At 39.0% G+C, this 15,980-nt stretch overlaps 1 protein-coding gene across 1 annotated transcript in view; it reads right to left on the bottom strand.

Moving 5' to 3' along the window:
- Window positions 1–694: 694 nt before the first annotated feature.
- The window catches only part of KLHL23 (kelch like family member 23), a 197,071-nt gene continuing 181,785 nt past the window's right edge, over window positions 695–15,980 (bottom strand). The window contains exon 4 of the mRNA XM_044075498.1: window positions 695–1,997. Within this exon, the coding sequence (XP_043931433.1) occupies window positions 1,687–1,997 (311 nt within the window). The 3' untranslated portion in view covers window positions 695–1,686. The remainder of the gene's footprint in view (window positions 1,998–15,980) is intronic.

Here is a 15,980-nt window from a genome sequence, read left to right as displayed (position 1 = left end):
TGTCGAAAATGCTGGGAGGGCAGATTGGTTTGACAAGGGAGATAATTTTTCTGAGCTATGTTACAGAATCTTAATTGCCTAGACATGTTAAGGCCTTGCTGTGTCTAATAATGGTGGCTGCCAAAAAAGCAAATATTAGAAAATGGAAATCAAAATCTACACCAACTGTACTGGAAGTAGTGAATATAGTAACAGAGATACAACAACTGTAACTGAGATCTTTAGAAAAGGGTAGGAACAAACTACATAGGAAAAATAGGAATTGTGGGAACAATACATATAACGGAGGGATGAGGTCTAAAAGGCTGCAGGATTAAATGAACTATGTAATGTTTGAGTGAGAAAGATTGGGCAGATTATAAGTGATGTATAATGTTTGCAGCTGGGAGTGTGTCAGTATGGTTTGTGATGTAAAATGCTTGCAACTATGATTGTGTACGATTGCCTGTGTAGTAAGTGATGGTTTAATAAAGATGTTTCTTGTTAAAAAAAGGCAGGAATTGAATAATTTATGTAATATTGCTTAGGTTATATGATATATAGCACTATATGTGAATTATAATGCTTGTCATGTTAATATACTTTGATTACTTTTATATGAATGTAAATTTGCCTATGTCACAAGTGACAATTCAATTAAGGTGTTTGGAAAAAAAAACATGGTCTGCTTTCATTTATATAAATGTATGATCGCCTATGTCATAATTGATAATTCAATAAAGATGTTTCTTGTTTAAAACAATTATGAAAATCTGCTCCAGGTCCTGATGAAACTGCCCTTAACTAAATGAACCCCATACAACCTAATACCTAAACCTAGTTACAAACACCCAAACTCTGTGAAAATAAAATTATAAATAATAATAATAAGAGAACTATAAATAAAATTACCCTACACTACTGTAAAATGCACCTGCTAACTGCAGCTTATTAAATGAGCCAGAAAAGCTGGAAAACAGAAGCCATGTCCAATCAATGAACAAATGCAAACAGCAGCCAATGGGTGGGAATGAAATTAAAGTAACCCAATATTATTTTAAAAAGTGATACAGTTTGTACTGTGTGGCAAAAAGAAAAAACAAAAAAGAAACAGTGCAAAACCACCCTACTGAAATAAACTGGAAACAATAAACAATCCTGTAAAAAAGTGAACAACTTAAATGGAATATATAGGGCCTGATGTTAGATGTGCTTAGTATCTTGCACTATAAGGCAGGGAACAAGTTTCATGATTTAGCTCCATCATATTTCATAATTATATAGCTCATGAAAAATAAAATTGCACTGCTAACGAAAAGTAATTTGAAAGCAATTATATATGCATATAGCTATTAAAAATTTTGTAGTGTACCCATACCTTTCGAAGAGCAATATTATTATTATTTTAATACAGAATCTATACATGTTTATTTCTATCTGTCTGTCTAACTTAGGGAAGTCCAGGTGAGTACAGACTATCTTCAGTGATCCATGGAGAAAAATCTTCTGAACAATTGAACATGCTACACAACATACAGGAAGGAAATGATTGGTTATCAGGTCATTCCTCATTTTAGAAGAGGTCACTTGGCTGCTGCAATATATTGCACATTAGTGCTTGCAATGCTAGTCAGTGTAGGAAACCAGCCATAATCTGCATCATCAACAGCATCACTACTAATGCTATTTCAGAATCCTTAGTTGGCATTATACAGTATGCACACAGATGCAGCCATGTGAGCGCATTGCACCAGGAAGGGTGCCCACAATTTCCCATTTATCTTGTTCAAAGTTGTACTTCTCAATACTCTGGAGGTATGTTCCTTTTGAATAGGAATACCCGCCTGTGACATAGATACATCCATTCATGACAACTGCTCCACACTCCATCCTCCTCTCAACCATCTGTGCCATCTGCTTCCATTCATTCTTCTCAGGGTCATAGCTGTCTGTAATGGTTGTTTGTCCACCCACAAGGTAGAGCTTGCTGTTGAAAGCGACTGAACACAAGCCATATTCTAGAAAAAACATATAAAATGTAAATTAGTGAACCAGTGTACTAGAGCACTGTTTAATAAACATAAACAAATGTCAGTTATTCTTATAAAGGAATTTAGATGTTTCATTGAGGAAATGTATGATGTATTAATGACAATAACAGTGAGGATGATTATGCCATTGCTTTGTGTGTAAATATGTAAAGGTGAGATCATCCACCCAGTGCTACAGTGACCCCCAAATTAAAATTATAAAGTTAGAAGGAAGTATGGGGAACATAGTCCTTGCCATGGATGGTGCAGGGTATTTTGCCCTCCACTGAAAATTATTAGTTTCTTTTTTGTGTGTGTTAACTGAATGTCTGCATACCAGGCTGTTACTTTTTTTTTCTTACAAAGATGGTTGTTAAGGAAATTATCTATAATCCTATGCAAATTTATTGTTTGTCTTACTGTTGCTTGCAAACTGCAAATAAATATAATTGTGATTTTTCCTTATTTGTCTATTTCCCCTCTATTCTGAATACAAAAAATGCAACGATTTTTTAAAATTTAACAGCAGTTATCAAGGCTATTACTGTATGCCTGTTACCCATGCTAAGAATGTTTTGTTAATCCTTGAGAAGCTCTTGGGAGCTGGTTGAGGTGGATGGGACTGAGTGGTCGTTTCTGGTTTGCCCATCCTGAAAGGGAGGAGGCAGTTCTGGCTTTCCGCATGGGGACAACTAGCAGAAGCACTAAGTATTGTACCCAGTAGGGCCCAAGCCTACCAAGTATGTGCTGAACAAGTCCATTTGCATTCTAAGCTGAGGGGAACTTGATGTGTAGAGGCAAACTTCCTCTCAGAAGACAGCAATACTGGAGCTTGGAAAATTTGCCGGGGGTGGGGGCGGTGCTGCTCCCAGAGGGAGAAGCAAGCCTGCCCTGCAGGACGAGCAAGCTGGTCTGGTCCCTATCACTTAACTTTTGCTGGGAAATGAAAGGCTATTTGGGGTTCCTGGGCAGGAATGATTGGGCCGTAGGGCTCTCACCTAGCCTGGGAATGCCTGGCTGCCTCCCTGCCCAGAACAAATGGGCAGTTTGGATTCAGGTAGAGGAGCCTTTGGGTGAGGTTCTGCAGGGAGCTAAAAAAATCTCTTGCTAATTCTTTACTTAAATGAATAGCATACAAACCTTCTTATGGCAGGCTTTTAAGAAAAGAAGACTGGCATTATATTATCAAAATCTTCCTCTTTGAAGGTTTTCAAAAAAGTGCTGCAGTTAAATACTTAAAAAACTAACAAATTATACTATTTTACTACATAAAATGCAGAGTAATAAAGCAACAGGCACTCCAAAAATCAAAGCTTTTTAAATAACCATTCATATTATCTTACAGTGCCAACTAATTGCTGAAACCTGGCAATATTACATACTAATGCTGCTATCATTAGCATTATTTTTAGTATATTTGTATTGCTAATACCATTGCGCATTGCTTGCATTGTGCCATTGTTACTGTGCATTAACTGCATTTATTAATTCTGCTTTTATATTGCTTTGTATTAATTTTACAATTATCCTGGTATCACATGCCAGTATGTAACAAAAGTACTGGAAAACAGAGGACCTGAAGCCATGCCATTTAAAAAATGTGTTTTCCTAGCTGAGAGGCCTCCAGACTGTATTCCATTTTCAACAAAAGAAATGCATTTTCAGACTTATTTTTCATCAGAAAGCAATATCTTGTTTTCATTATTCTCATCACTTCGCGTATGGCCCCTTCCCAATTATGAGGATCTTTTTGAAGTGAAACATACCTGTGTTAACTGTCAGCATTTAGAACATAATAAGTTAACAAGTGGGGAAGCACTAACATCTCTATTCCTACCATTGCCTTAATGTTACAAAAACTGGGGAATAGTTAGTTAAGAGCTTTGGTAGCACTAGAGGCTCAATTATTAAGTATTAAGTACTCATGCGTATGAGAGATATACACCCAATCCTGCCTAGACCAGTTAAACTTGTCTGAGTAAAATTTAAAATTCATTCTTTTGTTTTTAGAGAACACTACATCTTGTAAACCAGACACCCACAGGTAGTCACCTAAAAATTTGCCTTCCCTTGATATTGTCTTACTTCTGGGACTGCTACTAACATCACAAATTGCAGTTACCAAGCTCCAATCCCTTTCTAAGAACAGTATCCCTTGACAAAATTTCTAACTGTGCTTAAAAGTTTTTTATGTTCAGTACCTTTGATTTGTGGGGATATAAATGCTAGCTAATGTGATCTTAATCCAGTTCCAATATCCCTTCATGAGGATACATCTACCATATGGATCTTTAACCCAACCCTCAACTGTTAGATGACTCCTTCTCTCAATTAATAGTAAAACTTCCCTCTTTTTAAAGCCCTCCCATTCAGCAGAGAAACCTTCTTTAAAACCCTTTTTCTATTTTTTAACACCATTATTAAATTATCACTTAAGACGTAGACATGTGTACATTAATACAAAAGAAAACAAACCATATTAACATTTCTTCCATTTACACACATTATACAAGTTTACTTTCTTTTCAACTATCTTTCATTCCATTACATAAATCAGTCAATTTTCTGCCTTCCCTTAAACCTTACTCATCCTCCTGAACATTCTTCTGTATATATTGTTCCCACAGATTCCACTTATTTCTATGTAGTTTGCTCCTTCCCATTTTTAAAGAGCACTGTTCCAGTTCTTTTCTCTCTTTTATAATATTCAAAACTTCAAATACAGTTGGTTTAGATTTTGATTTCCATTTTCTAGTAATTGCTTTTTTGGCAGCCAATAGAATTAAACCTAATATTGCCTTTCTGTGTCTAGGCAATTCAGATCCCATGTCGCATCTCAGAAGAATAATTTACTTAGTTACAAGCATTTGCTGCCCAATATTTCTGACAGAATACTTTGTATGGAATTTTTTAAATCTGCCAGCTCATTACATTCACAAAAACACGTTCCCAGTTACCTCTTTCTTCCCCATCAAACCTGCAACATTTGCTATCTACCTGAAGAAAAAATCTTAGGAGCACTTGCTCCTGAAGTACTTTTTACTCTGATATAGCACTTTTTATTATACATAGTACCCCACCAGCCTAAAAACAGCACATCCCCCGAAGTCTTTTTCAAACTCATCTACATAAAGTTTTTGTCTATTCCTTCTAGCATGTCGAGGGATCAGTTGCTAGTATCCTCTCCTGCTCAGCTGGTGAATCTGGGAATATTGAGGCAATGTTACAATTGCCTCATGTACACAGACAACCCTCTCCTTCTCCCACAAAACACAAATACATGCGAAAGATGCAACTATATAGCCAAACTGGAGGCTGAGCTCTCTCAACATAGGACTGGCAAGACCAGACAGGAGGAGAAGGTAACCACACACACCACAAACCCAGTCTCACATAGCACTATCACAACTTCAAATCATACACATAAACACACAAAGACATACTCGGAGGCTCTGATCAAAAATCTACCAAAACAGCAGAGGCCACCAAAGCAGACACCCAAACAACTGCCTCCACAGGGCACAGCACATGCAACACATAGACCACAGAGTCAGTGTGCCAAATAGTCACAGCCCTTAAGGCCAAACACAATGCCAGACACACTCGTCATAGGTGACTCCATAGTCAGACACACTGATGTCCCACTCACCAGATTGAGTAAGGAGAGGGTCACAGTAAGCTGCCTATCGGGCGCTAGAATCCACCACATAATGCAAGCACTCAGGTCACTCAACTGCAGGTACAAGTATGACTCAGTCATTGTCCATGCTGGTGTGAACGACCTGAGACGTACCTCCCTGGACTACATGAAAAGAGACACAGAGGAGCTCTCTGATTATGTAGCCCAGGCAGGTATGACCCTGACCTTGAGCAGTATCCTACCTTCACCAAGAATGATGCCACAATACAGAGACAAGATGATCCGCTTTAATAATTGGCTTAACCTATGGTGTCATTCAAAGGGGATCCAATGTCTGTCTGCCTGGGATGACATGCTGGACAAGCCACGCTGCTTCGCAAGGGACGGCTTGCACCTGTTACCCCTGGGCTTCTGGATCTTGGCAAAGGCTCTTGCCACCCCCATTGTGCCTTTTCTAGGCAAGGCTCAAATTTTAAACCTACCACCCTAGAACACAAAAAAGGAAAAAAACTAAGGGTAATGCTGCTCAATGCTCAACCTCAAGATGCACGCACTCGAAGCCCTTCTCAGTATGGAGAACATTGATGTCTGTGCTGTGACTGAAACCTGGCTCAAGGCTCCTGAGAGCACCCCGGCACTATCAGGTTTTACCTCATATCATGCGTTCCGGCCCCAAAATCCGGACAACACCAAGAAAGGAGGGGGGGTGTCCATATTCATCAAAGACACCCTCACCTCAAGGTTGGTGGCAATGCACGATGCATCGGAGACCATCCAGGTGCAGTTAACCGTAGGCAAGACTGCTCTGCAGTTTGTAGCATGTTACAGGCCACCCTCTCAAACTCAGGAACTTCACACAGCTTTCCTGAAAACACTGGAGGGGATAAATGTATCTCCAAACACCATCATACTGGGAGATTTCAACTATCCAAATATAGACTGGGATCACTACTCAAGCCCCAACACTCTAGCCCAAAGGTTCCTAGAGTTCATAAACTCAAATGCCACGGAACAACTAGTCACCATCCCCACAAGAGGAGAAAACATACTAGATCTCATCATCACAAACATGGGGTCACAATGTTCAACACCAGAAGTATACTCATCATTGGTGAGATCAGATCATAAACTAATCTCACTGGAAGTCCACATCCTGCCCCCACCCCAGATAAAAAAGACCACAGTGAAGAACTTCTCAAAAGCCGACTTCACACTTCTAAAGACTGGTGTGGTTGCTTTCAAGGCCCTCGAGCCAGCGGAAACCATTACTCAAACCACTGAATCACTTACAAATGCCTTCTACCAGCACCTCCAGGACTGCATGGATCAGGCAATCCCAAACAAAACAAAGACCCTTTGTACCAAAGGCAAGCGTCCAGTCTGGTGGACCCTAGCCATAAACAAGCTCTACAACAAAAGGAGGAAGCTACTACAAGATAGAGCAAAATCCGTAAAAGGTAAGACACCCTTGATCATCATAAGTAAAAAACTGAGATCGCTCATAAAATCATCCAAGGCAAATTTTGAGAGAAAAATCGCTAAGGACTCAAAAGACAATCATAAGGCCTTTTTTAGCTATGTTAGGAACCTGGGAGGAAACTCCCAGATATGCTCAGAATTAGTTCAAAATGATGTAAAAATCACTGAACCTACAGACATTGCCAACATACTGGCTGACAGGTTCAGTGCAAATTCCCCCCCCCCCAAAAGGAGAGATATCTATACCAGAGGATTGTAGCCCCCCAAACATCTCAAATGCTCAGGTGAGAACTGCTCTCTCCAAGGCGAAAAACACAGCATCCATGGGACCAGATGGTGTCCCCGGTTGTGTGCTCCACGAACTCAATGACGAATTAAACCCACAGTTAGGGCAGCTGTTTAATCTTAGCCTCACCTCAGGATACGTACCCAAGGAGGTGGCGTACGGCAACGGTGGTCCCACTTCACAAAGGAGGTGCCTCCACCGACCCCGGAAACTACCGTCCCATTAGCTTGACAAGCCTGGTCTGCAAAGCTATGGAGAGGATCATAATGGAACTCATAAATAAAGACATAGGGGACTTGCAGACTTTGGATCCAACCCAGTTTGGCTTTGTCAAGGGCAGATCATGCCTTTTAAACTTGGTTGACTTTTTCGAAACAGTCACCAAGGCCATTGACGAGAGCAAGGCAGTCCACACAGCTTACCTTGACCTGGCAAAGGCTTTCGACACAATACCCCACTCGGGTATCATTGAAAAACTCACCAGCTTAAATGTAAACCCATACGTCACAAGATGGGTTGCAAACTGGCTAAGCGACAGAACCCACAGGGTCAGAGTTGCTGGCGCCATGTCAGACTCCAAGCCTGTCACAAGTGGTGTCCCACAGGGCTCAGTCCTGGGCCCACTTTTGTTCGGCATCTACTTTTCAGAAGTACAAGCAAACACAGGAGGATTATGGCTGACAAAGTTTGCAGATGACTGCAAACTGGGCACCATAGTTGAAAACCCATCTGACACAGACATCCTTCAGAAGGGTCTCATAGAAATGGATAACTGGTGCCAGAGCCATGGCCTAAAGTTAAACGCCAAAAAATGCATAGTCATACCCTTCGGGAAAAACAAGGTTACCCCTAGTTACCATATAGGTGGCAATCCACTAAGCACAGAAGAGGTTATCAGGGATCTAGGGACCCAGGTTGACAGTAACCTTTCGTTTGACACTCACGTTGCCAAAGTAGTTAGGAAGACCTTCTACATTGCCCACCTGATCATGAAGGGATTCACATCTAGATCAAAGGAGGTCATCGTTCCCTGTACTCATCACTCATCAGACCAATGATTGAGTACAATGCCCCATTCGGAATGTATCTGACCCGACACCTGCAGCAATTGGAAAGGCCCCAAAGGTTCCTCACCAAAAGGATAAAGGGTCTCAAAAATATGTCTTATGCTGCCCAACTGAAGGAACTCCAGCTCTATTCAGTCGCTTACCATCTGCTCAGAGGTGACCTGTGCCTGACATACAAGGCCATGTCCAACCCGGAATTAATGAACATGCTTCACCTCAAAAGATCTAAATCCATCAGAACTACAAGGGCAAGAGACTTAAACCTCAACACGGCTATTAATAGGACGTGCTGGAGGGACAGATTCATCACCCAGAGACTTCCTATGCTGTGGAACAAAATCCCGGTACATGTGAGGCAGAGCACCTCGCTGGCTTTGTTCAAGAGAAATCTTGACCAATGGATGGGAGATCGCAGGTATACCCCAGGGATAACCTCAGTGTCACTGCTTGACAGAGGCACAGCAAAATAATGGGCATAGTATCCTTCAAACTAAAGGGGTGGCGAAAGCCACAAAACTCTGGGCTAGGCTTATAAATGCCCTAGGGCAGATAGCCTAGTATGAACCTATGAACCTTAGAAGTCTGCTTGGGGTATAAAATACCTATGCAAACACTTTCATGCAAATATTGTAAACCTTGTTTTTATTGTATACTTAGGAGCTTCTTTATTATTTTCTTGTGCTCATCTGCTGTTAGGTGGCTGTCCTGCAACATTATCAGGTGAGGTTTAATTGAATGGGAAAAAGTTAAAATTCTGTCTAGCCTGGAAGCACTTGTGAGGCCATTCACATTTCATGACAACAAGTTAAGCAGCATTTATCTTGAATTATTGGCCACCTGTGAGCGTACCCTTTTTTTGCTTGGTCACAGTTTTTTCCATAGCGCAGGCAAACATATACTTTCACTGAACTATGCATTAATCTCTTCCAATACATTTGCCCTTCTTATCTTCACTCACAGCCAGTATTAGCAATGAAGTAACAACACAACTTTGTAATTAACAATAAACAGTTATCACCTCTTGTAATATAAGAATGAACAACACATAGCTTATATACATTAACATTCTTGCTATGTCATGTGCCATAAGTAACTGTTCTATTGCAGCAGTATCCACTTGCTCTTTTGAAATGATCTGAGCCACTACCACTCATTCCTTTCCTTCTAACTCCTCCCAGACTTTTATCCAGTAAAGTATCTTCTTAGTTTACCACAGGCTGGCAGAATTTTAATCTCCACACAGGTATAGACAAAAAGCATTAAGCAGATTATTATTGACAAGAACTATTCTCACTTGACTTCCAAGATGGCTGCACACTAAGTAACAGCTTAACTTCAGCTCTCCCACTGTGAAAACAGAAACTCAGACAAGAGAGCCAGCAAATTTGCCTTTTTGGGTACATTTCAGTAACTGACTAGTAAGTGCATTACCTGGATACCAACAAAAAATAAATTAAGAGAACCTGAAAGAAAATCAATCACAAAATGTGAGGAGAAAACACTGACTTTGAAGAATTCTGCAGCTGTTCAGCAAAAAGCAGTTCAAGCTCCAGCTTTGGAGCAAGACATGACTTCCAGCAACCTAGAGGAAAAAAATAAGTCAAATGTACTCATAGTTGATTAAAATAAACAAAACATTGAAGGACTATATCCACTCAGATAACACAAGGCTGGAAAAAAATGAAAGAAGACAATCAGATATTCAGATGATGTTATTAAACTGCAAAAATCAGAGGTCGAAATGAAGAGAAAGCTGACTGAGTATGAGATGCTCAAGAAGAGATGATTAAAAAAATAATAGCATTAGAGGACAGAACACGTAGGAAAACCTGAGATTTTCTGCTGTACCAGAGAAGCTGGAAGGAACAGACTGTATTAATTTTATGAAAGCAGAAATAAGCAACTGGACTGGTATTCCATAGCAACAGTTGTTAATTGAAAGGGCACATTGTGTGTATGCTCCAAATCTGACCATGATAGAAAGCAACCTAGACCTTTAACAGTAAAGGTGAATTCTTACCAGCAGAAAGAGTTGATTCAGACAAAACTGCGGCAGAAGGACAAAGTACTAAAAGTGGGAGACAGTAGAGTGTTTGTGGAAAATAATTACTCGATGTGCACCAGGCACAGCAGGAGTAAATTCATTCCAGTAATCAATGCATGTCAAGAAACAGGGGTGAGATTCAAACTACTATATCCAGCTATTTTCAGAATATTCTTTCCTGAAGGGTAAAAATCATTTTTTGATGCAGAACATGCTAAGGAAAAAATACAAATGTTTGTCCAACAAAAAGTGAGCTATCAAACAGAAGGAAGTTCTGCTTCTTGCCCTTCTGGTGATAAAGCCCATAGATAGACTGTGCCAGTGAAACCGTTTCCAATGTTTCAAAGGAAAATGCTTGAGAGACAGAAAAAAGCACAGGAATTGACTAGAATAACTGGGGGTACATTAGAGACTGGATTTGGGAGATGAAGATCAACAGGAAGAAAATCAGCAACTTTTAAACTGACAAGTAAGTGTGGAATAGCAAAGGTGATGCCAAAATTGATAGATATGGAGAGCAGGCAAACATTTGACAACATTAATAGAACAACGATGATCTAGAGGGAAGCTGAATGTAAGAAAATACCACTGTTAGTGGATCTTGATGCAGAGAAAGCATTCAACAGGGTAAGTTGGGATTTTATGAGCAGGGCAATGGACGCATTTGCATTCCCTGATAAAATTATAAGGTTGATTAGGAGGCTATATAAGGGATCAGAGGTGAACATTAAAGTGGGTAGGTTCCTCTCTGATAAGTTCTGTTTGAGCAGAGGAACCAGGCAGAGGTGTCCTTTTTCCCTTTGTTATTCACATTATATTAAGAACCACTGGCAAAACAATAAGGAACACAGAAATTCAAGAATATAATTGGTATGGTAGTCAAGAAAAGCTAGCTTTATTTCCAGATGATATTATTTTATAGCTGGTAAAACCAGAAAAGGACATTTCAGTGTTGTGGAACACTTTGAGACTGTTTCAAGTCTTTTCAGGATACAAAATGAATGAAGATAAAACAAAGGCAATAGCTATAAACTATGTACCCACACACAAATTGATTCAACAATACCCATATTTATGGGGACATGATAAAATGAAGTATTTAGTATTATAGATCAAAAAGGATTCTGTTACCACAGCTTAGGATATGTAGGAAAAGACTAAACAAAAGATAATACAAACACTGAGAAACTGGAAGATCTGATTTATGGATATGGATAACAAGATACAAGCAGTCAAATGTTTTAAGTCCTTTCACTTTTATACACAGGTCTGGCATATTTTTATTAACGAGAGGAGAAGTTATGGATAGCAGTTAATAAAGCTTTTATCTGGGAGGAGAAGATGGCAAGAGTCAAGTGAGATAAGCTGATCCTTCCAATAGAACAAGGTGGTTTGGGGTTATTTGATTTGAAGGAGGTATTTCAGAGCTACACAGTTAAGGGTTCTATACATAGCACAAGCAGAAAACTATAATTCAAATTGAAAAGGGATGATGACAAAATGGGTGAGCTCAAGAAACAGAGAGAGACTGGGATTTTGTATGCAGATCCTTAAGGAAAATAACAATAGTCATACAGAATATTATATTCATAGTAGTAACTGTGGGAACAATGTGTGTGTGTGTGTGTGTGTGTGTGTGTGTGTGTGTGTGTGTGTGTGTGTGTGTGTGTGTGTGTGTGTGTGTTTGTGTGTGTGTGAGTGTGTGTGTATATGTATATGTATATATATATATATATATATATATATATATATATATATTATTCTAAGAACTAAGCCAACACTGCAACTAAAGTGGTGCCAGTGCTGTTTGTTTTTCATTAAGAAAGCATATGTCATAAGTGATAATTTAATAAAGATGTTTATTGGGGGGAAAAAGAACTAAGCCAACACAGAAATAGAGAAAGAAGAGTCTTCTAATGGGGTTGACTGCAATTATGGAAACAGACAATAAGCAAGATGGGCTGGAATTTACTGGAAAAAACTGGCAAAAGAACCAAAATATTGGAAGCAAATAATTAGAGAGGGAAACGTAATAGAATAGGAAGAGGCCAATAATTTATTTGGACTGCAGGCTAGAGATTGCCTTCCCTATTAATGATTAATATTAGACTATAGGCAAAGCAAAAAATAGGGGGAGGCTAAGCGAAAGAACAGCACTGGTAGTTTTTAGTGGAATCTACAGCAGAAGCTGTTGTTAAAAAAGGGGATAATTAGTACAGCATATAAAATATTGCATGATAACTATAAGAATCAATCAGAGGAGGCTAGAAAGGATTGAGAAGAGAGACTGGATAAGCAATTCACAAAGAAACAATGGGGGATATGTGTATGACTCCCAAATATGCAGCAAAGTCTAGAAGATTTAGGATCTTTGCTTGGAAGTGTTTATATAGGTATTTTTATACCCAAAGTAGACTCCAAATAATTTTTCCTTAGGTAGATAGCAAATGTTGCAGGTGTGATGGGGAAGAAACAGGTAATTGGGAACATACTTTTTGGGAGTATAATGAATTTGCAGACTTTAAAAATAAAGAAATACTGGGTAAGCAAATTGTTATAACTAAAGAAATTATTTTTTGAGTTCTGATACAGAACTGGAATTGTCTAGGAATAGTAAGGCCTTGCTGAGTCTAATTATGGTGGCTATCAAAAAAGCAAATTACTAGAAAATGGAAATCAAAGTCTAAACTAATTGTACTAGAAGTAGTGAATATAATAACATAGATAAAACAACTGAAAACTGTCTCTTTAGAAAATTGTAGGAGCAAATTATGTAGAAAAAAATGGGAACTGTGGGAGCAATCCATGCAGAATAACGTTTTGGAGGAGGAATGAGGTTTAAAAGAAGGCAGGATTTGAATGAGCATGTAATGTCTGACAATGACTAGATAAATTATAAGTGATGTATAATGTTTGCAACTAAAAATATGTCAACATGGTTTGCTTTCATTTATATAAATGCATGATTGTCTATGTCCTAAGTGATAATTTAATAAAGATATCTCTTGTTAAAAAAAAAAAAAAAGTATTTTCACCAGGTGGTCTAGGGCTGTCCCAGAGAAGAAAACTCAGTCGCATTATTAGGCTAACTAAATTTACACCAAAAAGGGCAACCTATTATGGTGGCTCCAAAGGAACTACCTGCAGTCCATTCTATTCTGAGCAGCCTATTCTTAACCCACCATAGGGAAATGCCCTCTATGTGTGCTCTATATAGCCTGATCTCCTTGACTGGGTACTCTGTCCACTGTATGAGCTGCTTTCTCATTGCTCCAAGGCAGTCCTTTCCTGCTCAGTCTTTTGGGACATTATCAAATCTCAATTTGAGATGCTAAAAAGAATTTGGATGCTTGGTTTGGTGACAGGATGTATTAATCTGCATTATATGAATCAGTGCTCTTAATGGTTCTAGGGCCTAAGCACTGTATAAGTGTGTATGTACTCATGTATGTATGTAATTTCTCCATCCTTGCACAATCCTGCAATAACACTAACTTATCAGCTATTTCTCTCTGTTTAGTTTCCACTTCTACAAGCTTCTCATTCATCAAAAGCTTGGATTTTTGGAAGGTGGTAATATCATCCAAGTGATTGTTGAGAGGTTCCTCTATTACTTCAAGCCTCCTATTATTGGTTTTACTATAGTAATTGAGGGCTCCACGCAACTTCATGATTTCCAAAAAGATTTTATAGACATTTTCTTGTATGGCAGCAGTTTCTTTCAAAGCTTCAGCACCTTGAACACCAGACATCTTGAGAGCATGTTGCTCACAATCAAAATATATGTCACAATCAGAATATGGGGCGACACTTTTAGTAAGAATTTTCTGCTATTTTTATTTTTTTTTCTCTTCTTGCTCCTGGACATCTAGTAGGATTATCAGCTGGGCCTGAGAAAGTACTGTTATTTCCTATGGAGAGCTGCTATAGTACTATTTATAAAGCACCACAACACAGAGATTGAGGTTAGCCTGCTACTAGCTCTGTGCCACACTAGATGTCCCAGGGACAAATGAGCGTTATGTGAGCTTATCCTCACCCACAGGTAAATGCATACCTTATGTGTGTGTCTTTCGGCTTTTCCTAGTTAGGGGTCGCCACAGCGGACCTCCGGTCCGCTAATGATTGGCAGTAGATTTTTACGTGCTGAGTTGCCGGCCCTGACGCACAACCTTCAATGAAGGTATGCCCATTCACGCATGTCTCCACAAAGAAGACGCTCTAGCTGAGAATCGAACAGGACAACGTCTTACTGTGAGGCGACAACGCTACCGCAGCACCACCACCGCAGTAAAATGCATACCTTATAATATAAAATACACTGCAGTAAAATGCATACCTTATAATATAAAATATTATATTCAAACCTAATTGTTCTGACAGCATAATGGAGATTAGTTTTAAGCTAATTAAAGTAGCAAAAATAACAATTCAGAATAATAACTACAAACTGTGCATGTACCTTTTAAATATATAAAAATAGAACTAATTCCTAATTGGCAAATAACAGCACTGTTTCTGCTAGGATATTGTGTTAGTTCCATTATTTTGTCTTAAATTGTGTTCTTGCTACTATCAAATGTTTAGATAGCACAGCTAACCCTTTTGCAACTATGGAGACTGGTGAGGAAAATGAAAACCAGCAATCTTCATATATTTCTACAAAGAACTCTGAGCAAATATTATGTTGGTCCTCACAGTTGATTAAGTCAGTTTCCATCTTACCATGCAACCCCTATGAAATGGGAGGAAAAGAGAGGGATAGGTAGGTTAAGAGATGCTAACAAATCTCGACTGTAAAAGTCCAGACTTAGAAATACATCTCAGATTACACTGAGAACTGTATGGAAGAATTAGCTACCACAGAGACATGCCACTGTCACAGTTTAGAGATTTGGAATCTTGCCTTTTTAGAAAGGAACCTCTTTGAGAGGTGTACAGAGTAATATGATTAATTAAAGAACTGGAAGTCTGAATTTGAAAACAGGGACAGAGAGACCTAGGGCATGTAACACAGTAAATAGAAATGATGAAGTCACAGCGTATAGCCAGAATTCACAGCAACAGCTGTAGAAGCCATAGTGAAAGAGAGGGGCAGAATTTCACGTACCCAACTAGAAGGTTTTGCAATTGGCACCACCATTAAGCAGCCACCCAGAAGAAGTACAGTTAAGAAGAGAGTTGACTGCCAGAGTGATTCTGATTCTGATAGTGAATGTCCCCAGTCTACCGGTAGTAAATAAGTGAGCAAGGGAAAACAAGAGTCTATAACCTTTAAAATTACTATGGAGGTCTTACAGCTACTAGGCAGTAAGTTCATTTCAAAAGCAAAACAGGGCAACATTGCCCAATATATTACAAAGTTAAAAGAGTGCTTTGCAGCATTATCAATAACCAGTAAAGAGAAACAAAGTTTCATGATAAGGTAGTCGATAGATGATAGAAAGATAGGCTT

The sequence above is a fragment of the Protopterus annectens genome, chromosome 6.part1 (genome assembly GCF_019279795.1).
Source record: "Protopterus annectens isolate FY-2018-M chromosome 6.part1, PAN1.0, whole genome shotgun sequence".
Classification (NCBI taxonomy): domain Eukaryota; kingdom Metazoa; phylum Chordata; order Ceratodontiformes; family Protopteridae; genus Protopterus; species Protopterus annectens.
This window is presented reverse-complemented; position numbering and strand designations above follow the sequence as displayed.